General features: G+C 50.9%; 1 protein-coding gene across 2 annotated transcripts in view; it reads right to left on the bottom strand.

Moving 5' to 3' along the window:
- Positions 1–7,681: 7,681 nt before the first annotated feature.
- The window catches only part of DVL3 (dishevelled segment polarity protein 3), a 64,306-nt gene continuing 47,533 nt past the window's right edge, over positions 7,682–24,454 (bottom strand). Inside the window, exons 8-17 of one of the 2 annotated variants that reach the window (XM_056849661.1) lie at positions 22,743–22,882; positions 20,525–20,601; positions 19,304–19,371; positions 16,579–16,629; positions 16,312–16,461; positions 14,285–14,416; positions 11,728–11,895; positions 9,670–9,882; positions 8,224–8,616; positions 7,682–7,773 (exon numbers count right to left, since the gene is read on the bottom strand). In XM_056849661.1, the coding sequence (XP_056705639.1) occupies positions 7,742–7,773; positions 8,224–8,616; positions 9,670–9,882; positions 11,728–11,895; positions 14,285–14,416; positions 16,312–16,461; positions 16,579–16,629; positions 19,304–19,371; positions 20,525–20,601; positions 22,743–22,882 (1,424 nt within the window). In that variant the 3' untranslated portion in view covers positions 7,682–7,741. Of the gene's footprint in view, positions 7,774–8,181; positions 8,617–9,669; positions 9,883–11,727; positions 11,896–14,284; positions 14,417–16,311; positions 16,462–16,578; positions 16,630–19,303; positions 19,372–20,524; positions 20,602–22,742; positions 22,883–24,454 lie in introns of those variants that run through there. The other variant, XM_056849662.1, reaches the window with a different exon arrangement.

Below are 24,454 nucleotides of genomic sequence, written 5' to 3'. Positions count from 1 at the left end.
AGCGGTCCGGTGGCGGGTGAAGAAACTCTATTCGATAGCCGTGTTGAATGACTTCGCGTACCCACCGATCTGGCAGCGCCCGCTCCCATTGGTGAATGTAGAGTTTTAGTCGTCCTCCCACCGGTGCCGAGTCGCCGTCATTGCTTCTTGGGTTTGAAGTTGTGGTTCGGTTTACCCGGTCTCTGACCGTGGAACTGGTTTGGTCTGCCGTAGCGCTGGCCCCCTCTATACGCCCCTCTTGCGCCGGACCACGTTGAGCGCCTTGGGTCTGCTCTAGGCTTCGTGATTGCGTGGTAGGGACGAAAGGAAGATGAGGGACGGAAGTCCTTCCTGAGGCTCCCGGGCATGGCCTTCTTTCTGTCCTTAGTCTCCACTAGGATGTCCTCTAGTCTGTCTCCGAAGAGCTTGCCGCCTTGGAAGGGGTAGGCCAACAACATGGACTTGGCCCCTTGATCCACTTGCCAGGCTCGAAGCCAAAGGGCTCTTCTGGTCACGGCGTTGGTCCCCATGGCCCTAGCTGAAAGGGTCATAGAGTCCAGAGTGGCGTCCGCCAAGAAGTAGACCGCCTTCATCAGTCTACTGAGGCCTTCATTCGCCTTTCGTTCCTCTGTGGGAATGAGGATGGCCAGTTTCCTTGCCCACACTATAGCTGCCCTAGCAAAGAAGGTTGCAGTCGCCGAGGCTTGGACAGACGTGGCTAGTGCCTCATGGGTTCTGCGCGAGGCCTGGTCTGCCTTCCTGTCCAAAGGGTCTCTTAGAGATCCCATACCGTCCCCTGAGATGATCCCTGATGACTGCAGTGCCGCTACTGGACCCTCCACTAGGGGCGTCTGAAGCAGTTCCATGGCGTGTGGTGCCAAGGTGTAAAGTTTGGCGATATTGCGGGGAAGAGGCCTATTACTCAGGGGCTTTTCCCATTCTACTTTAAGACGGTGCTCAAAGTATTCTGGAAAGGGCACCACCTTGGATGAGGATTGTGTGCGGGGAAAAAACTCTTTGGGTCCCCTTGGCCTGCCCTTCCCCTTCTCTCCCTCGTCAGGCTCGGGAGCCTCGTTGAGGTCCAGGGCCGCAATGGCTTTACAGAGGACAGATTGATAGTCCTCTCTGCAGAACAGCCTGGTCTGCTGCTCTTCTACGGGCTCGCCCTCCCCCTCAGAGGAGGAGAATTCGCCTTCCTCTCTCTCTCCTTCCTCTGAATCGTATTGGGAAGAGGGGGGGGATACCTCGCCCTGCATTGAGACGTCTGCAGCAGCGTTCTGCCGTCCCACCCTGGTAGAGGAGGGCTTAAGGCTCCCCGCAGAGGTGCTGGTGCTGGGGCCTTCTTCTCCCCCCATCCTGGCTAGGAACTGGGGGGGTTGAGTATCCCCTGGTCCCCCTTTGGCCGGGTATGACTGAGCAGGCTGCAAGCCCCCTTGGGCTGCTGGCTGAAAAAAGGGAAATTCTTCCCTGAGGACTTGCCGCATGAGGGCGATGAGCTCGCCTTGGGGGCCCCCGGTGGGATGCCCTCCCGGTGTCCCGGAGTACTGGGGGGGTTGCTGGCCGGGAGGGGGTTGGGTCTCACCCATTTGGAACGGTGCAGGTCCGCTGAGGTCCCGTGCGGCGGCGGCCCTCTCCTGGGAGTTCTCGTTGCTCCCTGGATCTGGCGCTGCGGAGGAGGCGTCTCGGCGTTTCCTCTTCTCGCCGCCCACCTGGGAGCCGGCTGGGTCGGAGGCGTCAGGCTTCTTCTTTGTCTTCTGGTCCTTCTTGCGCCCGTCGTCCGGCTGCTTCCTCTTGCCGGGGGCCGAGGAAGAAGCCTTGCGCTCCTGCCGCTCCGCGTTGCCACCCTTGCGGCTGCCGGAGGGCTCAATTGGCGGCGGGGGTGGAGGCGCGGGAACCAGTCCCTACATAAGTTTCCCCCGCGCCAGGAAATCGTCGGGCGCGTTCGCCATGCGCCGGGTCATCCGCCAGCTGACCGGCGCTGGAACGGGTCCCGCTGCCTGCCGGTCAGTCTGCTGGAACCGCGTGTCCAAGATGGCGGTTGGTCGCTGTTGGTGGGCTGCGGAGCAACCCGAGATGCTGCCTTCCCACAGCGAGGCAGGAAGAAAAACTGAGTGGGGGCGATTCCGGACCGGAAACCGGAAGTTTGTTTATTTACATCCTGCCTGTCCCTAGGAACCGGAAGGGAATCACCTGTCCTTGCAAGATGCTCTCCCCCTCAGAGAGAGAATGGCCGCTTTGGCAATTGGACTCTATGACATTGAAGTCCCTCTCCAAACCCCGCCCTCCTCAGGCTCTGCCCCCAAAATATCCAGGTATGCGGCAAGTCATAAGGGATGGAATGGCACTGCTGATACTCCTCCATCCAGTAGTCACAGCTGCGTCTCCTGTGGACCTAAGGTTGCCAACCTCCAGGTGGGGCCTGGAGACCTCTGGTGATTATATCTCACCTCCGGGTGGAAACGATCAATTCCCTTAGAGGAAATGGCTGATTTGGAAGGTGGAATTATACCCCACTGAGGACCTGCCCCTCCCTACACCCTCCCTCTCCAGGCTCCACCCCCAAGATCTCCAGGTATGTCTCAACCCAAAGTTGGAACCCTATATGGACCCACAACAAAATTCCTTCAACCCTACCCTCTCCACTCCAGAAGGCATAATTGGGGAGCATGAGCGCCATCTGTTGCCTCCCCTTTGGCAAAGCAACTAGCTTTCATTCCCCAGGCCATCCCAAGAGACTGGGAACAAAAGGAACAAAGGATAGGTCTGTTGACCTACTTTTCCTGTTTAACTTCCCCACAACTCCGATGGGCCTTCAAGTTAGCACACCTAAACATCTTTCCGTCTGAAATCCTTTGGGGCAGATTCAAGAACATCCCAGTCTGTAATCGGACTTGCCCATGTTCGCAGGACTTACCAATGACTCATGTGCTGCTCTACTGTGTCTATTATGAGTCTTTACTGGAAGTTCGTAGTGAACCGTTGATAAACGATATTCCCGCCCCTTGACATGCAGCTTTGTAATTGGCTGTACTGTTTTCTGCGAAAGAAAAGTCATTCCCCCAAGCTTATGTGTCCTGCACTTTGCCTTAGGCATGTTTCAACCGGGCTAATCTCAAGGGGGATGGAAGACTTGGGAAGTCCTGGGATTTGCAAAGGCTGGCCGTGAAGTCATCTCTAATGGATGGAAAACTCATGCATAACTCCAAGGAACAACCGAGACAGACCGGGGCCAAACTTGAGTCCAAGTACCCATGCATAAACGACCAAGGTGTGTTTTCATTGTTTCATTGGCATTTTTAGAGTTCTGCAGATAGCATGGTTGTTTTTACGTCTATTATTTTTTATTTTACTAGTTGCAAAAGGTATCTGTTCTGTAAGTGGCCTTGAGTGGGTTTTTTTAAGCAGTGGATCAATTTCATTTATTCACTTCCTTTAATTATTTACTTCATTCACCTGCCTTCTTCCCCAGTGGGGACTCCAAGCAGCTTACCATTGGTCCCGTCTTCCACTTTATCCTCACAACAATCCTGTGAGGCGGGTTAGGCTGGAATGTGAGAAAAGTCCAAGGTTACCCAGTCAGCTTTCATGGCAGAGTGTGAGATTCTTCTAGATGCTGATCAGACACTCTAACCCAGGGATGGAACTCAACTGTTATGAGGGTCGAGTATGACATAAATGTCACTTGGTTGGGCCATGCGGGGCCTAGCCAGCCCAGATAGAGGCGGGGTGGCTGCCTCAGCTGGCTCGCTGGCCGGATAAGAGCTCTCAAGGGGCCCAATCCAGCCTGTGGGCTTTATGTTTGATGCACCTGCTCTAACAGGTACACCACAAAACTCTCTTTCTCTGAAGCAGAGCTCAGTCCCAGAAACACGATGAGGCCATTTGTGTGTTTATGTGAAAAGCTTAAAGAAACTGCAGCAGAATTAAAAGTAGAAATGAGCACAGCCCTTTTGCACAAACCCAGCGGCACCAAACCATGCCCTTTTAACCCCTAAAAGCCAAGGTAAGGCCAGGTTTTTCAGACAACAAAGAAAATGAAGCCAGACGCAGACAACGTGGTGGCCAATAAAACTATTTTATAAATAAAAACAAGTTGGATAATTTCAATTCATATAAAACCCAAGGGAGGGAAGGGGAAAGGAGGGAGGGAGGAAATGTATGACAAGAAAAGATAGCACCAAAGTAGGGGGGAGGAAAAAAACCAACAAGGCTGGAGGGGAGGGACCAGCCGGAGGGGAAAGAAGAGAGTGCCAGAAGGACAGGGAGAGGGTTTGGCAGCAGAGCATTTGAAAGAAAGGCTCAGGGGGGAGAAGGAAAGGGGCAGACCGACTGGAAGGCATCAAGGTCTACAAGTTCAGACTGCAGAGACCAGGCTGTGCGACAGAAGCACAAATGAACTGATACTCAAGAGTCGAGAGCCAGCTGGTGCTAGTCCAGACCAGGGAGAGATGGTACACTACATTCTCGGGTGGGTGGGGGGAGGAGAACAAAACCCGCAAAATACAGAGAACCCAAAGCCGTGAGTCGGCATGTGTGGACTGCAGCATGGCTGCAGTTGTGGGTCCCAGGGCAGAAGGGCAAAGTCTGGCTGAGTTGTGCGTACCGTCTAACAATTGCTACAAAAGGCTTGTACTACAAGGAGCGGGCACCGCCGGCCCCTTGCTGGGGGCAGAGGAGGAAGCTAAACACGCCGACGGTTTAGCTCTCCCACCATCTTGTCGTTGCTGGTGAAGGAGCCGCTCTAGGGAGCTATGGCCCAAGACTCAGGAAGCCTTCCCTCGGAAGTCCGTACTGAGGGCCACTTTATACGTGACGGATTTCTGAACGGCGTCACTCCTGTATGAGAAATTGCTTGGAGTTCTGCGATACGCAAGAGCCACATATCATGAATGCACACGTAATCAACTATGTACACCCCAGTCAAGCGCACATTGCAGGTTCTCTCTCCCCTGCTCAAGCTTTAAGAAGCTGTGCGCTCAATTTACGTGCACAAGACTGCACGAGCGGCTGAAGAAAACATATGGGGAAAATCAGGGAAGTATAAAGAACTTGAGGGGGCGCAATGGAAGGCGGGCAGGTGGCTCAGGCCCATAGGCAGCCCTTTCCCTGGTTGTTTTTGTTCACTGAAGGCTGCCGCCCTGTGCACATGTACCTGGGGAAGGAGGGGGGTAGGCTGGAGACTCATAGTGAGACTCATTTCTCGACAAATGTGCAGAGAGGATTGCGCTGCGAGACCGAACTAAACAGACTCCGGACGATCACCGTATTCAGTGACCGATGCCACAGCAACCATTCTGTGGCGGGACTGCAACCGTGCTGATTTCTAGAGCTCTTGCCAATATCCTAACCCTACGACAAGCCACGTCCCAAGATAAACCAATTTTGCCAGCAAAGAAGCAAGGGGCCGGGGCTGCCGGTCAAACTGGCTGCTCCTCCCATCTGTAAGGAAAAGGGAGCAAAAAGATGAGGCCAATCCAAAGAGCACATGAAGCTGCCTCGTGTTGAATCAGACCCTCGGTCCATCAAAGTCAGTCTTGTCTTCTCAGACTGGCAGCGGCTCTCTGGGGACTCAGGTGCCTTTTGCATCCCCTAAGGCCTGGCCCTTTCAACTGGAGATGCTGGGGACTGAACCTGGGACCTTCTGCATGCCAAGCAGAGGCTCTACCACTGAGCCACGGTCCCTTGCCCTTGAGCAGCTGAGGAAATCCAGCTAGGAGAGAGGTTTGTTCTTTTCTGCACATTCCCCACCAGAGAAAGTCTGGGGAATGGCAGGACGGCTCAGTGACTAAAAAGCTCGTGTCTCAGGCTAACGCCTTCCCTCAACACAAGAAGCTGCCTTACACGGTTGGTCTATCAAGGTCAGTCTTGTCTACTCTGACTGGCAGCTGCTCTCCAGAGTCTCAGGTGGAGGTCTTGCAACATCCCCTACAACCCGGTCCTTTTAACTATTGATATCGGGGATTGAACCAGGGGCCTTCTGCATGTCAAGCAGATGTTCTACCGCTGAGCCACCACCTTTTCTACCCCTGTCCCAAGGGGAGCAAGGGCTCACAGTCAAGAATCATTTGGCATCACCTTGAACTGGATGTGGGCACAACAGATGACAACAGGAGCGGCTGAGGCTCAGTTGTAGAGCCTCTGCTTGCCATGCAGAAAGTCCCAGGTTCAATCCCCGGCAACTCCAGTTGAAAGGGCCAGGCATTAGGGGATGCAAAAGGCACCTGAGTCCCCAGAGAGCCGCTACCAGCCTGAGAAGACAAGACTGACCAAGATGGACCGAGGGTCTGAGTCAATATTTCCTAGCTAATTTTGTTAGCAAGGCCTCCGCCTGGTGCTTTCAAGACAGTTACGAGAACAGAAAAGAGGAAAACGAAGGGACGTTATTTTAAAAGAGGGGAGGAAGAGGGAAAGTGCAGGTGGCGTGTAGCCTGCTCTGGTCAAACAAACAGCAAAGTAGGTCAGGGTGGGAGAGCAATGCCAGTGACACGGAGCAAACCAAGAGATAGACATTTATATGGTGAGAAAAGACAGATCTGGGGGCGGTGACAAGGGGTTCCACGAGGCCCCCTGAAGCACAGCAAGAAGACGGTTAACTACTAGCGCTGTTGGGGGGGGGACCTGGTTTGGAGAGAGGGCACTGCGTTGTATTTCCTTGGTGGCTGTGTAGCCGAACAGGAAGCCTTTCCCCAGAGAAGAGGAGGGCATCTGTTCCTTTGGTATGCTCGGGAGTGTGGTGGCCACGGCCAGAACCATACGGGGGCACCCCGGCTACTGGCCCAGGAGTTGGCACTCGCTTGCTTTGGGCTCCAGTCAAGGGGGGGGGGCGAAGAAGGGAGAGAAGCAGAAGCCCCCCGTAGCGGAAAACCGCGGAAGACCACTGTGATACGAGGAGACGGTGGTGAACCTCGTGCTTCTCCCAGTTCTATGAATCGTATCGTCCTATGACAGCACTGCGGTGGAAGGGGTTAACAGGGAGTGAGGACCTCTATCTTCTCCCCTAGCAAAAGAACAGGGGGAGGAAGAGGGAGTAATTTGCACCTGGCATTGGCACGCCACAGCTGCCTTATCTCCCGAGAGCTCCATCCCAAGTTTCTAAGCACTAAAACTCCCTCACACACACACACACACACTTTTCCTTTCCTATAAGATAGGATGGGCTACTTTCACCGGGGGACCTCACCCCAGACCAAGCTATGCGTGTTGGAGTCTACCAACAGCTGTATATCAGGGTCCTTGGAGCGAAAGTGAGGTGGGAATTCTTCGGTCTGCAATTCTGTTTGTTCGTTTAAAGCCATTAACCAATAAAACCGCTTAAATTCTCCCAGTGTTGAAATCGTTGCCTTGTGAAATTCATAAGGGAAAAAGAACCATTTGCCTTTTGGAAATATAACCCCCCTGGCAATTTCCTGCACCTTCCTAGAGAGGGCACCGCTGAGAGTGCAAGAGGTGGATGTTGCCCCCCCCCCAGCCAGGGAAGGGGCTCATCCTCATGTTTCCCCTGGCCTCACCCCAGCGGCCACCGAGTCACTACATTTATCAGACCGAAGACAGACGCAGCTGGATCTCAGCCCCGCAGCCCTCCTGGGGTTACGGATAAAGCGGGGCCATCCTCCGCCCGTAGAGAAAGAAGGCATCTTCGGCTCCCGCGTGGGGCCCGAGCGCCCGCCCACGGGGCTCCGCGTCTTCCTCTGTTGGGAGCAGTGGGGGGGAGCCAAGCCGCCGCCAGAGCACGCCGCGGCTCTCCCCACCATGGGCGGCCGGCTCAGAGGAAGTCAAACACCCCGTAATTCTTGGCTGCTCGACAGAAAAGAACACAAAAAAAGGGACGAGAAGAAAGAGGGGGATGTGTTTAGGGCTCAGAGAAGTGAGGGGGTATGGAGGTCACGGGCGAGCAGCGGTTGCAGGCAGGTGCAGATTAATAGGTTAGAGAAAGAGTTAGGAGGGCGGAGGGGGGGGAACGTGGCGCAAGCTTGAGGGATTCGCCTCTACACTCATATTCCGGTGCGGGGGGGGGGGGGGTCAGGAAAGGTGGCTGGGTCCAATCGCAGGCAGGGATTAGAATCAAAACTTTTAGTTCAGTTTATTTTTTGTTCCCTTTTCATAATTATCAAATTTTAAAAAAAACGAGTCCCCAGAGAAGGATGCGAGCGGACTGTTCCTAGGAGACGAACCCGACGGGACGGCGGACAGACAGGCGGGGGGGAGGGGGGCCGGCGTTTCACATTACATCCACAAAGAACTCACTGGGGTTGCCCATGGCCATTCGGAATGACTGTCTACTGGCGGTCAGTTCGGGGGGCACCGAGGCCAGGTCTCGGCCAGGGGGGGCCCCGGGGGGCCCCATGGCAGAAGGCGGTGGAGGCATCAGGAGCACAGGAGGGCTGTAGAGAGGCGGGAGGCCGGGGGGCCCGTAGGACTGCTGGCTGTGGTGGCTGCGGAGGCTGTGGGCGAGAGAGTGGTGGCTGCGCTGGCTGGCCGGTACCGAGCGCTCGCTGGCAGCCCGCTCCCGCCGCATGCTGCTGCGGCTCGTGTGGTCCGACTCGTTGCCACTGCCCCCGGATTTGGATTCGCCGGCTTTGGCCTCTCGCTCCTTGCGTCTCTCGCTGCCGCTGCGGTTCGAGCCACTGCTCCGGCTTCCTGCGTGGGGTTGAGAAAGGGGGTGAAGGAGAAGAACATTCCGGATGGCACCCTGAAAACCCAGCGTGGTGTAGTGGTTAGCAGCAGTGGTTTGGAGTGGTGGACTCTAATCTGGAGAATCAGATTCCTCACTCTTCCACATAAGCGGCGGACAGACACTAATGTGGTGAACCGGGCTGGTTTCCCCACTCCTACATATGAAGCCAATTGGGTGACTTTGGGCTAGTCACACTCTCTCAGCCCCACCTACCTCACAGGGTGTCTGTTGTAGGGAGGGGAAGCGAAGGTGATTGATTTGATTCTTCCTTAAGTGGTAGAGAAAAGAGGTAGGTAAAGGTAGTCCCCTGTGCAAACACCGGGTCATTACTGACCCATGGGGTGATGGCACATCCCGACGTTTCCTAGGCAGACTATGTTTATGGGGTGGTTTGCCATTGCCTTGAGCCGGCTACCTGAAACTGACTTCCATCTGGATCGAACTCAGGTTGTGAGCAGAGCTTTTGACTGCAGTACTGCAGCTTTCCACTCTGCGCCACGGGGCTCGGAAAGTGGTAGAGGAAGTCGGCATATAAAAAACCAACTCTTCTTCTTTGGGAGTTGGACTAGATCAAAGCTTCTTAAACTGTGGGTCACAACCCCATATGGGGTCGAGTAACTGAATGTGGGGGTTGCCAATTTTTTAAAAATTTTAAAATAAATTTCTTTATGATTTATTATCAGTAAATGTTTCATTTGAATATCTATTTTATATACCTATATACCCAGGGTTGCGTAAAACTTTCTCGTGCAAAAATGGGTCACGAGTGGATACAGTTTAAGAAGCCCTGGATTAGATGACCCTGTTGGTCCCTTCCAACTCTATGATTCTTTAGATTCTTCTTTACCTGAAGGATTAAAAACCCCTTCCCAGAGAGACCGGACCTATTGTTTTATGAGCAGAAACGGGACTGGTTCCTTGGCAGAAACCTGTGGAGACAGGCCTGCTGCCTGCCAATTCTAATCCTTAAAAAGGTCAGACCGAGTCCCATTTGTATCCCCCACCCGCATCCTTACCTTCACTGTGCTGGCTGCCCGCACTTCCGCCGCCGTAGGTGTAGCCGGGATCAGGAAATCCTGGGTGCGGGTTGTACGGGTGAGGTGGCGGGTACTGATACGGAAAGGCCATGGGCCACGGGGCGGCTCCCGGGTGGGGCAGCGGGGCCAACGTGTCCTGGTCCGAGGCGCCGCTGGATCCGTCGTGGTCGTGCAAAGACAGGTTGGCCATGTCTAAAAGGAGGCAGAGAATGGGAAGAAATTAGAGGCAGTTCATAGAATCGTAGAGCTGAAAGGGACCACCAGGGTCATCTAGTCCAACCCCCTGCATAAAGCAGGAAATTCACAATTACCTCCCCCACACACACACCCAGTGACCCCTATTCCATGCCCAGATGGCGGCCAAGATGCCCTCCCTCTTATCATCTGCCTAAAGTCATAGAATCAGCATTGCTGACAGATGGCCATCTAGCCTCTGCTTAAAAACCTCCAGAGAAGGAGAGCTCACCACCTCCCGAGGAATCCTGTTCCACTGAGGAACCGCTCTGTTAGAAAATTGTTTTAAAATAAATTTCTTTATGATTTATTATCAGTAAATGTTTGATTTGTACACCTATTTTATATACCTATATACCCGGGGTCACGAAAAATTTCTTGGGCGGAAAGGGGTCGAGAGCAGAAAAAAGTTTAGGAAGCCCTGCTCTATATGATAGCCCTTCAAGTACTTGAAGATGGTTATCATATCCCCTCTCAGTCTTCTCCTCTCCAGACTAAACATACCCAGCTCCTTCAACCTTTCCCTTAGGACTTGGTCTCCAGACCCCTCACCATCTTTGTTGCCCTCCTCTGGACATGTTCCAGCTTGTCTACATCCTTCTTGAATTGCGGTGCCCAAAAGTGAAGACGATACTCCAGGTGAGGTCTAACCAGGGCAAAGTGAAGCGATACCATCACGTCATGTGATCATTACGCAGGTGGAGGCTGCCTTAATCCACGCTGACCCTCCTTCCTGCCTCTTGTGTTTTAACTGTGTCTTATGTTTGATTTAACGGTTGTTTTCAATTGTTTGTGTACTATGTTTTTTTTTTTAAGTGGAAAGTGCCATCATGTTGCAGAGGACTTAGGCCAGTGGTTCCCAAAGTGGGCAGTACCACTCCCTGGGGGGGCAGTGGGATTACCTAGGGGGCACTAAGAAGCAAGAGGGCAGCAGGGGGCGCTAGAGGTGGGCCCCTTCTACTCTGTTGTTCACTAATTTACAACAGATCAAGCTGTGGCACCATGCTGGCAAATTTGGTGGAAACTATCAGAATTTCCCCCCAGACTTTGAAGAGCTGGTACCACTGGATCAAGTTCATCAATTTTGTTGAATAAATTTCAACTAAAAAGTTTTAATTTGATTTTGAACACATGTGCAATTGTTACGGTTTTGAAACTTTATTGTTATTATCTTCTTTAGTGCATCATGCAAACCCCTATTTTGAATAATGCTTTTTATAGGATAGGGTAGGGGGAGCTGGGGTTGAGTCTGCGGAACCAAGGGGGCGGTGGCCTGAAAAGTTTGGGAACCACTGACTTAGGGCAACCCCATAGGGTTTTTGAGGTAAGTGACATTCAGAGGTGGTTTGCCACTGCCTGCTTCTCCATAGCAACCTTGGACTTCCCTGGTGGTCTCCCATCCAGGTACTAACCAAGGCCAACGACTCTGCGTAGCTTCCAAGATCCAATGAAATTTGAGCTAGCCTGGGCCATACACATCAAGTCAAAAATGTTTTAAACAAAGAGGTAAATATAAAATCCTTACCTCTCGCTTATCAAAAGTAATTGAAATCGAGAGTAAGGGAAAGGAGGGCGGAAAACTTCCCCATGGTAAGAATAGCTACTTAGCAGAGTTTCCCACCATTTCACTGCCTGCCGGGTATGCAGACAGAAGGGTTGTCATATTGGTTTTACATTTCTTCCCATTTCTGCACACGCAGGGAGCTAACTGCCTGGCACAAGTCTATGAGGACCGCCTTCCAGGATCCCTTCCTGTGCCTCCCATCTCCCAACCCTCCCAAGAGTCAAAACAGGGGCCCGTACTGCCACAGAGGTCGCCAAAGATGTAGTAGCACTGCTCCGAGAAAGTGATCTTGTTGACCGTGTGCCGGATGTAGCCGGCTTTCAGCAGGTTGCTGGCGTACTTGCGGGACTCCCGCCGGTCCGTGAAGCCTTCCACGTGATGGTAAAGCCAGTCAACCACGTCGGAGCCTGTCGAGAGAAGGCAGCAAGGGAGAGCAGCAGAGACGTAAGAAAAGGCAAGAACGGAAAAGGGGGAACTTCTGAAAACAGGACGGTAACCCAGAGGGAGTGGGGCTGGGCCAAGCCTTCCTTTCCTGGCTTAGTACAAGTTATATCCAGGTCTGCATCCTGATCCTATGCATGTTTGGAAGCCTGTCCCCCAGTTCAATGACAAAGAGAAATAAAAGGGGCGCACCAGTAACAGGAGATAAAAATAAGGCCGAGGCCAACGGTGCAAAATCGGTTAAAAAAAATGTATTACTCAGAATAGAATTTCCCAACGCGTTTCCCCCAAGTGGTTTCTTCAGGGGGATCTGAGGTTATTGCAGTCGTCCTACAGTAGCACAGAATTTATGCTCTTTCGAAGGACTGCTGTAATAACTACAGATTCCCCTGACCTCTTGGGTGAAAAGTGTAGGGAAATGGGACCGTGGTTCCTTACCGTGAAGGTTCCTTCTACTCTGAGGTAAGGAAGGCATCTTGGAGACAGATGGGTGATTCCTTTCCGGTGCTAAGGTAGGCAGGAACTGATCAATTTTTTCCCTCTTCCTGCCTGGAATCGCCCCGACTCCAGTTTCCTTCCTGCCTCGCTAAGGGAGGCAGCTACAGAGATGGCTCCATAGCAAGCTTACCTTCACGAGTTCTATTCTGAGTAATTTAAAAAAAATTACATATTTTCTCCCCCCCCCAATTTTTTTATTAAACTAAGAAATAAAATGTACATACCCATACATACAAAATATCATATCTTCCAAAGGGAACATATATTTAGAGCCATTCATAATGCTTCAAATATTCTTGCTACCCTTTGTCATTACTGCCTATATACTATTGTTATTTTATCAATATTTAAACTCAATTTAAAATTGATCAAGCTGCTGCTTAGTCATCTGCTTTATACTACCCCTCTTGTTATTGCATTCTCAATAAGCTACTGATATTAACATTCTAGTTATCTAACACCCTATAACCATAGTGCGGTTACACATACTCGGTATACGGTTTCCATTTTCTCCAAAACTCCTCCCATTTTCCACCATTGGCCTCGGCCTTATTCTTATCTTCCCTATTCAATGAGGCAAGAGGGTAGAGGTCTCTAGGCAACCAAAGCTAAAATTCTGAACTCTCTTATCAGCTGAGGAAATCAGCATCAGACACAACTAAATATGTGCACCTTGCACAGATTGTTCTGGTCTCTGGAGGCGTTTTGAGATTTTTTTTTTTTTTTTTGCAGACTTTTCGCCGAGAAAGGGAGAGAAGTATATAAGCCAGACAGATGAGCTATTACTAAGGATGTCTGGCGCATGGTAAGCAGATGTGTCTGTAGGTCACGGGAGAGTGACAACATACACAAGCAGAAAATGTCCCGAAACATCCTGGGAATCTCTGGTACTGAATCGGTATAGACAGTGGTTCAGAGTATGAGCCGTGAGCCAGGAACCTCCTGCTCGAATCTCAACTTAGTCACCAGCTCACTTCAGGGAAGTCGCTACGATCTCTGCCCCATGCTCTCCGGTCCAACCTCTTTCCCAATAATAATAGCAATCATGCCTAGTTTACAGTGTTCTGGTACTAAGAAAATGAATGTGAATCGCTTTGAGCACTAAAGCCTTAAAAATTCTAAGCGCTGCCAATGGCATCACTCCGGTCACCACCAGAAGAGTTAAAAAATTCTGAGCAAAATTTTTTTTAGGAATCTAAATTCCACACAGGATTCCACAAGGGAGGCACCTGAGAGGAGAAACAGATGAGTACTCTTGTTCTTTAGCTACATAAGAACATAAGGCCATGCTGGATAGGACCAACGTCCATCAAGTCGAGAAGTGTGTTCACACAGTGGCCAACCAGTTGCCTCTAGGAAGCCCCCAAACAAGACGACTGCAGCAGCACAATCCTGCCTGTGTTCCACAACACCTATTATAACAGGCATGTTCCTCTGATCCTGGAGAGAACAGATATGATCATGACTAGTATCCATTTTGACTAGGTGCCATAGATAGCCCTCTCCTCCATGAACATGTCCACTCCCCTTAAAGCCTCCCAAGTTGGCAGCCATCACCACATCCTGGGGCAGGGAGTTCCTCAATTTAACTATGCATTGTGTGAAGAAATACTCCCTTTTATCTGTTTTGAATGTGTCACCCTCCAGCTTCAGAGCATGACCCCCGAGTTCTGGCATTATGAAAGAGGGAGAAAAGCTTCTTCCAGAGGCGTGCTCTGTAGATACTAAACTTCACATTAAGCAGAGGGAACACAATCCAGGATATGACCTCAACTCTATCTGCTTGGTGATATCCTGGGGCAACCAATGCTTGCCCGACGCTCCACCCATCTGCCCCGTGGAAAGCCTGTGCCTTACCGATGAAAGCATTGGGGATGGTGATCTTCAGCCACATGCGGTCGCGCACCTCCAGGCCGGATTCCGGCGAGGCCATGGCTTTGACGATGGTGGCCATGTCGCTGTGGATGGACAGGTGAAAGTCATCGAGGCCTGCGGGTCGGACGGAGGGAAGGGAGGCAGACATGAGAGGGGATGGAAAGGCAGAGGGACGCATGGGAGGTACCACGGACGGAGGGATGGGGGGGAGGCGGGGAACAATGCATCACAGGCGTGCCCTGGCCACCTTGACCCACCTGACCAGGATCTCAACTGCCTACATGAAAACTTTTCTAGTATCCAATATCTGGATCTGCCTGAGCCCATGTTTTACTTACAGCTCTGGTATATCCTCCCTCTCAGCCAGATCTGGTCAATCAACCACACACACGAACACATGAACACACAAAGCTGCCTTCTACTGAATCAGACCCTTGGTCCATCAAAGTCAGTATCGTCTACTCAGACCGGCAGCAGCTCTCCAAGGTCTCAGGTCTTTCACATCACCTACCTGCTGAGTCCCTTTAACTGGAGATGCCGGAGATTGAACCTGGGACCTTCTGCATGCCAAGGAGGTGCTCCACCACTGAGCCACGGCTCCTCCCCATGAAAGCCCTACAGACATTTTTGTAGCGAAGTAGCTCTAAAACCAGACTTTGACCTAAAAACTCGCCTTATGAGCTAGGGCAGGGGTCCCCAACCTTTTCTGATCCTGCTGGCACCTCGGGAACTCCGATACAACATGGCGGGCACAGCCGCAAAACGGCTGCAGCAAAACAGCTGCCGCAGGAGGCGAGGCCAGCCACAGCTCACTTTCAGCCACACAGTGACAATCCTTGTGTTGTGGTGGCAGCTGCTGCCAAGGCAATGTTCTTAAAAATCTGTACAGCCAATTAAATCTCCAACGGTCAGTTAGAAGCCTTGCTAGGCAAACGCCCTACGGCTCTACCCACTTTCTAAAAGCACTTGACAGTCTCCAGAAAAGGTGACATAAGGACATAAGATGGATCAGAACCAGGTCCATCAAGTCCAGCAGTCTGTTCACACAGCGGCCAAACAGGTGCCTCTAGGAAGCCCACAGACAAGACGACTCCAGCAGCATTATACTGCCTGTGTTCCACAGCGCCTCATATAATAGGCATGCTCACCTGATCCTGGAAAGAATAGGTATGCATCATGACTAGTATCCATTTTAACTAGAAGCCATGAATACCCCTTTCCTCCATGAATATGTCCACTTCCCTCTTAAAGCCTTCCAAGTTGGCAGCTATCACCACATCCTGGGGCAGGGAGTTCCACAATTTAACTCTGCATTGTGTGAAGAAATACTTCCTTTTATCTGCTTTGAATCTCTCACCTTCCAGCTTCAGCAGATGATTCAGCGTTCTAGTATTATGAGAGAGGAAGAAAAGCTTCTCTCTGCCCACTCTCTCCATGACATGCATAATGTTATAGACCTCTATCATGTCTCCCCTTAACCGTCTTCTTTCCAAGCTAAACAGTCCTAAGCGTTTCAACAGCTCCTCATAGGGCACTTCCTCTGGCCCCCTGATCATTTCAGTTGCTCTTTTCTGCACCTTCTCAAGCGCTGCAATATCCCTTTTTTCAAGTGTGACGTCGGCAGGCACCACGGCACCCACGGGCATCACATAGGAAACCCCCGAGCTAGGGAATATTTCATTTTCACAGCACCTTCCACTGAGTTCAGCAAGCTTCCACAGGCCCGCCTTCCCTGCTGCCACCTCCAGGCCCCTTCCCTTCCTCCAACCTCGCATCTGAAACACCTGGCTCCTTAAGCATCAGAGTGCCTTACAAGACGACGAAAATCACTGCTCTGCCCCCGAGCAGCTCCCAAGCTATCCGGGGGTGGGGGGAAATCACCCTTGCGGAAGGGTCGGGTTCTTCTTCCGCCCCCAGAGCCGGGGGGGCTCTTGCGCCCCTGTGCATGTGTTGCTCCCGTCAGGCACAGCCAAGCAGGGGTGGGGGGGCACACAGGCACGAGGACTTACGTTCGGTTTCGGGGATGGAGCTGGTGATGGAGGAGCTGGTGGAAGTGATTGTGCTCATGGATGGGCTCATACCGTACGCCGGGTAGGTGCCGGTCATCGCCGCCGTGTGGGACACCCAGGCCGCCGGGTCGATGGGCCGGATGGGCTCGCCTGCGGGGAACACACAAGGTGGGTGAAGAAGCCCCTCCCTCGAGAGCCGCTTCCCGCCCCCCGCCCCCCCAGCCTCTGGGCGGCCCCGTCCTCCCCCAGCGTCAGGCCGGGACTCACCCGGATCGGAGCATGGAGAGTCTGGCCCAGCCCAGATCCTCTGGGGAGCAACTGGGGGGAGAAAGAAGAGAGGGAGGATCAGCCGGGGGGGCACAGAGGGAGAGGGGCGGATGGGAGGGTGTGGCTTCCATGCAGAGAATTGGGCCACTTGTCGGGGGAAAAACGGGTGTGGAAGGAGAGGACTGATTAAGTGAGAGGAAAGGGGGGGGGAGAAAGAGGCAAGCGCGCAGATGGTCAAAGGAAAAAACAGGATTCAGAACCCCCGTCTCTTTCTCGGACACTCAGGCCTATTATGAATGCTCACTTTACCCTTCTTTATTCTCCGTTTCAGCCAGGATCAAAGCAACCTGGGCTGAGGAAAACTGTACGCACTGGCTTGAATGATTAGGGAATAAACTGTGTGCAAATCGGGGGCACGAATACAGGAAAGCAGTCTCTCAAGTTCAAATCAAGTCCCACCCCTTTAATTGCTGGTCTGTGATTGGCTCACCTCGTGAGAGAACATTTCCTTCCCCCCAGAGCCAGCTGCCGCATAAAAAAGCATTTTAAGAACAAAATAGCAAAAAATGGAGCCATCTGAAAGAGGAGGGAGGGCGCGAAATCCAAGCCTTATTTTTAAAAAGCCTTTCTTTCTCCCAGAAAGAGCTCCCAGGAAGCAGGAAGCAATTGAATCCCTGCTGCTTCATGATTGGCTGTGAGAGATGCCAATCTTCACTGCTCCCCCATATGGCTATCAGCAAACAGAACAGAAGAGGGGTTTGAAAATGGGGGCGGGGAAAGCTCAATGCGAGGCAGGCGTTATGCACGCTCTTTGGATCTGGTTTCAGCTAGGAAAGACTGTTTGACTCCGGCAAGAAGAGGAATGGGAAAAGCCGAGTTTGTTTACGGTTGAAACGGGGTTGAGCCGAAAAGGAACGAGGTAACGTGCATTTTCAAAAACTTGATCCTGGCTGAAACAGGGAATGAAGGAGGCTAAACCAACCATGCATAACCGACCTCAGAGACAGTTTAGACGTTCAGGAGAAGAGAACAGGGGAAGACGTTGCCAGGACTGGGCCATTTGACACTGCAGATGAATATACCACTGTATATAGAGAGCCGGCATGGTGTAGTGGTTAAGAGCGGTGGTTTGGAGCGGTGGACTCCTGATCTGGAGAATCGGTTTTGATTCCCCACTCCTCCACGTGAGCGGCAGACACTAATCTGGTGACCTGGATTTGTTTCCCCACTCCTACACAAGAAGCCTGCTGGGTGACCTTGAGTTAGTCGCAGCTCTCTCAGCCCTACCTACCTCCTAGGGCGTCTGTTGTGGGAAGGGGAAGGTGATTGTAAGCCGGTTTGATTCTCCCTTAAGTGGCAGAGAAAGCCAGCACGTAAAAACCATCCCTTCTCCTTCTTCTATAGTATGTGATGGGGCGGATCCTACCCATCCGCTGAGCAAAGTTCATTCATCCATTCAAGCAGTTATACCTCACCTTTCAATCTGGCTCAAGTTTGAAGCCTTCCTCCAGTCCAACAAGTCGTCCTCTACCTTCCACAATCGTTGTCCTCAACTTCCACAAGTTGAAGAGACGATTAAATCAGAGGAAGGTGACTTAGAGGACGGCTGGATCTACCCTGTTATCCTTTTGCTGTATGTGTTATCCTGCTCTCGCAGCATTGCTTTTTCTAATCCCGCAGCACCACTTTCTGCACCGTTTAATACGTCACGTCTAAAACTTTTAAGCTTTGGTTCAGGTTTCTTCAATCCTAGTCCTGTTACACTGCCAGCTGGACGCCTTAACCTACTGACTGTATTGACTTGCACTGTAATTTGCCTTGAGCCTCAGTGAGCAAAGCAGACAGTAAATAAATATGAAAATCTTCCTGCACGAAGCAAACTCATCTCTCAAGAGTTCTTCCCCACATGCTAGTTTTCAACACACAGGGAGCTTTAAGAACATAAGAAAGGCTCTGTTGGATCAGACCCAGGCCCATCAAGTCCAGAAGTCTGTTCACACAGTGGCCAACCAGGTGCCTCTAGGAAGCCCACAAAAGACTGCAGCAGCACCATCCTGCCTGTGTTCCACAGCACCTAATATAATAGGTGTGCTCCTTTGATCCTGGAGAGAACAGGCATTCATCATGACTAGTAGCCATTTGGACTAGTAGCCATGGATAGCCCTCTCCTCCATGAACCCTTCTGAAAGCCTTCCAGGTTGGACGGGCAAATGCATAAAAAAAAAAAGGCCATGCTGGATCAGACCAAGTCCCATTGAGTCCAGCAGTCTGTTCACCCAGTGGCCAACCAGGTGCCTCTAGGAAGCCCACGAATAAGACGACTGCAGCAGCAGTGTCCTGCCTGTATTCCACAGCACCTAATATAATAGGCATACTCCTCTGATCCTGGAGAGAATAGGCATGCATCATAAGAAAAGCCATGCTGGGTCAGACCAAGGCCCACCAAGTCCAGCAGTCTGTTCACACAGCGGCCAGCCAGGTGCCTCTAGGAAGCCCACAAGCAAGACGGACTGCAGCAGCATTGTCCTGCCTGTGTTTCTTCTCTTGCTTTTGCTGTCTGTCTTTTGAAAGGGAGCACACACACAGATACAAGCACCCTGATTTGGAGAAATGCAAACCAGGAACAGCGTTATCATCCAGTTCCAAAAAGACATATAAAGCGGCCCTCGCACAAGTCAGCTATCCAAGATACAAAGCCAGCATCAGGGCTGCAAAGAGCACTTACTCCGAGGTAACGAGAAGCAACCCCTGGGACTGGGATCCCAGCACTTGGCAACCGTCAAGGTGATGGGCCTGCAGGAGAAACACGAAGAGTGGGTTAAGCCTGGCTTACAGAGAGCTCAGCCATGCAGACATTTCCAGTCTTCGCTCAGCAAAGAGAAGAAATCCCACACAGCGTTCCTACTTACATAAACTTTCTGCGGGGGGGAGGGGGACTCCCATCTAGATTTCAGTACCGGGGGGCGGCGGCACAGTGATTGTTTGTCAAGATTTTTCCTGCTGGGATCTTTCTTTCTTACTTTGGACACTTTCAGAATGTGTGCATAAATTCAGCAGAAAGGGAAGAGACAGCTAGTGTGGTGCAGTGGTGAAGAGTGTCAGAGTAGGATCTAGGAGACGCAGGCTCAAATCCCCGCTCTGCCATGAAAGCTCAAGTACTCTCAGCTTCACCTACCTCAGAGGGTTGTTATGAGGTTAAAAAAAATGGAGGAGGGAGAAGAATGTTAAGGTGCTCAGAGCAGGGTCGGGGAGATGCAGGTTCAAATTCCAACTCTGGCCACGGAAGCTCGCTGGGTGACAATGGACCAATCACACACTCCCACCCAACCTGACCTACCTCACAGGGTTGTTATGAGCAAAATCCTGATGTTGATTTGCTTATATATGCTTATGCTTTTGCCTGTAAAGTTGTCAGCGTCGTGAACTTAGAAACAGACGCTTTCCTTGATCGTGTTCAATCAATAAAGAAACGAGTTTCTACTCCATCGGTTAGCAGTGATTTGGACCCCTCCTTGGAACCAAGCTGACATTTACAGTTTTTCACGTCACAACGTAGGGCAACTTTAGAACATAAGAAAGGCCCTGGTGGATCAGACCCAGGCCCATCAGGTCCAGCGGTCTGTTCACGCAGTGGCCAACCGGGTGCCTCTTAGGAAGCCCATAAACAAGACGGCTTGCAGAGCGAAACTGTCACCCGGGGCTTGCTTCCTTGCCGAATTCAACTGTCCTCCGAACACTCCACCCTGGGCCCACTTTGCACGTTCAGCATCCCAGGACAGGAGGTACCAGCCGGCACTGCTTAGGAAAGAGAGCGCGTGCTTCCATCACCAATGGCTGCTTTGTTGCTCACAGGCATTGCCTGCACTACAGGAAGGGGTGTGGGGCTGGGGGGAACCCTCTGCTCTGGAGAGGGGTGACTTGGGGGGAGAGAAGGAGGGACACTCACCCCGGCTTGTGCACGATCTCCCTCAGCACGCGCACGGCGTCATCGTTGCTCATGTTCTCAAAGTTAATGTCATTCACCTGCAAATAGGGGTAAAAAATAGGTGTGAGCTCCATAGATGCGGATCGGTCGGTCTGAGTTAGCGCCAGTGAACTCTCATCTTTCAGTGGACAAGTTTCAAGCCCTTGAGGGCTAGTCTGCTCCTTCCAAACCCAAGTTTCCAAGTGACTGCTGCACTTGTTGCATCCCTATGTGGAACTAGCTGACTATCCTGAATTATGGAATAGCAGGCATGATTTTGAAGCTGGTATTTTATGAATGATGAATGAACATTAAGGATAAATATTGATTACAAGTGGGACTGAGGAAGAACTTGTGTGAAGAATTCGAAACGGCCGTATCCCCTTGTATCTCTGCCTTATGCAGAGTGGACTCCTGCATTGAACCACTTCACATGAACTCTTCCACTCCATAGAGAGACTTTTTTCTATTGTGAATGTATTATATTTGGATAGTCTACTGTAGAGATCAGTTTGTTGGTTGCTAGAGTTATATGTTTAGAGTTAGATTTAGATGAAAGTGGAGTGAAAATTGGAGGAACATTAATAATTTGAGATATGCCGATGACACTACATTATTGGCAGAAAATAGTGAAGATTTGAAACAACTACTGCTGAAAGTTAAAAGAGAAAGTGCCAAAGCAGGACTACAGCTGAACATCAAGAAAACAAAAGTAATGACTACAGGAGAATTACACACCTTTAAGGTTGACAATGAGGAAATTGAAATTGTTCAAGACTTTCTATCCCTTGGCTCCACCATCAACCAAAAGGGAGACTGCAGCCAAGAAATCAGAAGGAGATTGAGACTGGGAAGGGCAGCCATGAAGGAGCTAGAAAAGATTTTGAAGTGTAAGGATATGTCACTGGCCACCAAGACTAGATTAATTCATGCCATCATATTTTCTATTACTATGTATGGGTGTGAAAGCTGAAGTGACAGTGAAGAAAGCTGATAGGAAGAAAATAGATTCCTCTGAAATGTGGTGTTGGAGGAGAGTGTTACAGATTCCGTGGACTGCCAAAAAAACAAATCAGTGGGTTATAGATCAAATCAAGCCTGAACTGACCCTAGAAGCTAAAATGACTAAACTGAGGCTATAATATTTTGGTCACGTCATGAGACAACAGGAGTCACTGGAAAAGACAGTCATGCTAGGAAAAGTTGAGGGCAGCAGGAAAAGAGGAAGACCCAACAAGAGATGGATGGACTCAATAAAGGAATTTGCAAGATCTGAGCAAGGCTATCAAAGATAGGACATCTTGGAGGACTTTCATTCATAGGGTCACCATGACTCGGAAGCGACTTGACGGCACTTAACACATACACAGAGTTATATGTAACTATTAATACAGGTTTTTGCACTGGTAATATTTATCCTTTCGCTCCTGTACTGATTTCATACCTTCCAAACCCATGGCTGTCATATCTCGTCATCATGAACGGAACAGATACAAACAAAGCATTCGAAGGGGTTTGAGCCGTTCTGTCGGGGTCTCCTTGATGGAATTGGGAGATTCATCCCCCCACGAAGCTAGTCCTGCTGGCTCACTTTTATTCTAGCTTCTATGCAAAGCCTGACTTACTATGATGTATTGACACACTTTCACCAACTGACAGTGTTATTAGCCTTGGTGGATGTCCTCAGGCAACAACAGCGTCAGGGCCATCAGTTGCTGCTCATGCCCCTTAGGTATCAGCTGCGCTGGATGTGGTTACCCACCACATTCGTTTGGATCGACTACGATCTATGTTTGAGATAAAAGGGACACCCAGCATGGTGTCGTGGATAAGAGCAGTGGTTTGGAGCGGTGGACTCTGATCTGGAGAACTGGGTTTGATTCCCCGCTCCTCCACATGAGCAGCGGAGGGTGATCTGGTGAACTGGGCTGGTTTCCCCACTCCTACACACGAAGCCTGCTGGGTGACCTTGGGCTAGTCACAGCTCTTTCAGAACCCTCTCAGCCCATGCAGAGACAGGCAATGGCAAACCACCTCCAAATGTCTCTTGCCTTGAAAAACCTATGGGGTCGCCATAATTCAGCTGTGACTTGACAGCGCGCGCACACACACACGCAAACCAACCAACTTTTAATCTGCCCCTGGCATATGAGCTCTGAGCCATCTTGCCGTCACGGCTCTGGGAGTAAAGGATGGTCACCTGTAGGAGCATGTCCCCCGGTTCGATCCTTCCGTCCGCCGCCACGGCTCCTCCCTTCATGATGGAGCCGATGTAGATGCCACCGTCGCCCCGCTCGTTGCTCTGGCCGACGATGGAGATGCCCAAGAAGTTGTACTTTTCTGCAGAAAGGAGAGGATAGGGCCTGTCAGAACAGCGCCCAACCGATGGGCAGCACCTAATAATTGTCGGTTAGCCTTAAAACCCACCTGACCCAACCTGATCATCTTTGGAGGCCCTGCTTCGGACGCACTGACCTCCTGAGACTAAGTGGGGGGGCAACCCAGGAGAGAGCCTTCTTGGTCATGGTACCAAAACTCTGGAACTCTCTCCCTAGGGAGATTCGTCTGTCCCCTTCTGTCGCCATAAGAACATAAGAAAGGCCCTGCTGGATCAGACCCAGGCCCATCAAGTCCAGCAGTCTGTTCACACAGTGGCTAACCAGGTGTCTCTAGGAAGCCCACAAACAAGACCACTGCAGCAGCATTGTCCTGCCTGTGTTCCAAAGCACCTAATATAATAGGCGTGCTCCTCTGATCCTGGAGAGAATAGGTATGCATCACGACTAGTAACCATTTGGACCAGTAGCCATGGATAGCCCCATCCACCATAAAAACATAAGAAAGGCCCTGCTGGATCAAACCAAGGTACATCAAGTCCAACAGTCTGTTCTCACAATGGCCAACCAGGTGTCTCTAGGAAGCCCACAAGCAAGACGAATGCAGCCGCATTGTCCTGCCTGTGTTCCAAAGCACCTCATATAATAGGCATGCTCCTCTGATCCTGGAGAGAATAGTTAGGCATCATGCCTAGTATCCATCTGGACTAGTAGCCATGGATAGCCCTCTCCTACCTGAACATGTCCACTCCTCTCTTCAAGCCATCCATGTTAGCAGTTATCACCACATCCTGGGACAGGGAGTTCCACAATTGAACTATGTGTTGTGTGAAGAAATACTTCCTTTCCTCTGTTTTGAATCTCTCACCCTCCAGCTTCAGCAGATGATCCTGCGTTCTGGCATTACGAGAGAGGGAGAAAAGCTTCTCCCTGTCCACTCTCTCCATACCATGCATAATTTTACAGACCTCTATCATGTATCTCCTTAACTGCCTTCTTTCCAAGCTAAACAGCCCTAGGCGTTTTAACCAACATCTTCTGAAGACCGTTTTTTGTTTCATCTGGTATTCCCTCAGTGATCCCTCCTTCCTGCCTTATGTTTTAATTGCTGTTTTTATGTTTTGGCATATATTTTAGCTCTAGGAATTGCTGGAAACTCTACGGTACTAACTGTGACTTCCAGGTTGTACCTGGAGGTGACGGAGGTGATGTCATTCACCCCATGTCCTTTTCCCCCAACCCTCCTGCCGGTTGCTACACTTGGCCAAGGGACCCTATAGTGGTAAAGAAGTAAATTTCTAAAAAAATATCACACCTAGTGTGATGCCTCCGCAAGTAGATGGATATTATTTACACGGCCAGCACAGAAACTGTAGATGAACAGAATATAAAAACGCACCAAAGTCACAGAGGGGAAAAGAAACAACAAAGGTCAACCGAGACTGTATAAGGAGTAATTTGGACCCGTGACAAACAAAATCCCTGTAAGTTGCTACTCAGAGGTTAGGCCTGAGCTACTTAGGAGGGATGGATCATTTGAACAAAGACAAAGGCAAAAAAAAAATAATGCAAATAT

Source organism: Euleptes europaea, chromosome 5 (assembly GCF_029931775.1).
Source record: "Euleptes europaea isolate rEulEur1 chromosome 5, rEulEur1.hap1, whole genome shotgun sequence".
NCBI classification, from domain to species: domain Eukaryota; kingdom Metazoa; phylum Chordata; class Lepidosauria; order Squamata; family Sphaerodactylidae; genus Euleptes; species Euleptes europaea.
This window is presented reverse-complemented; position numbering and strand designations above follow the sequence as displayed.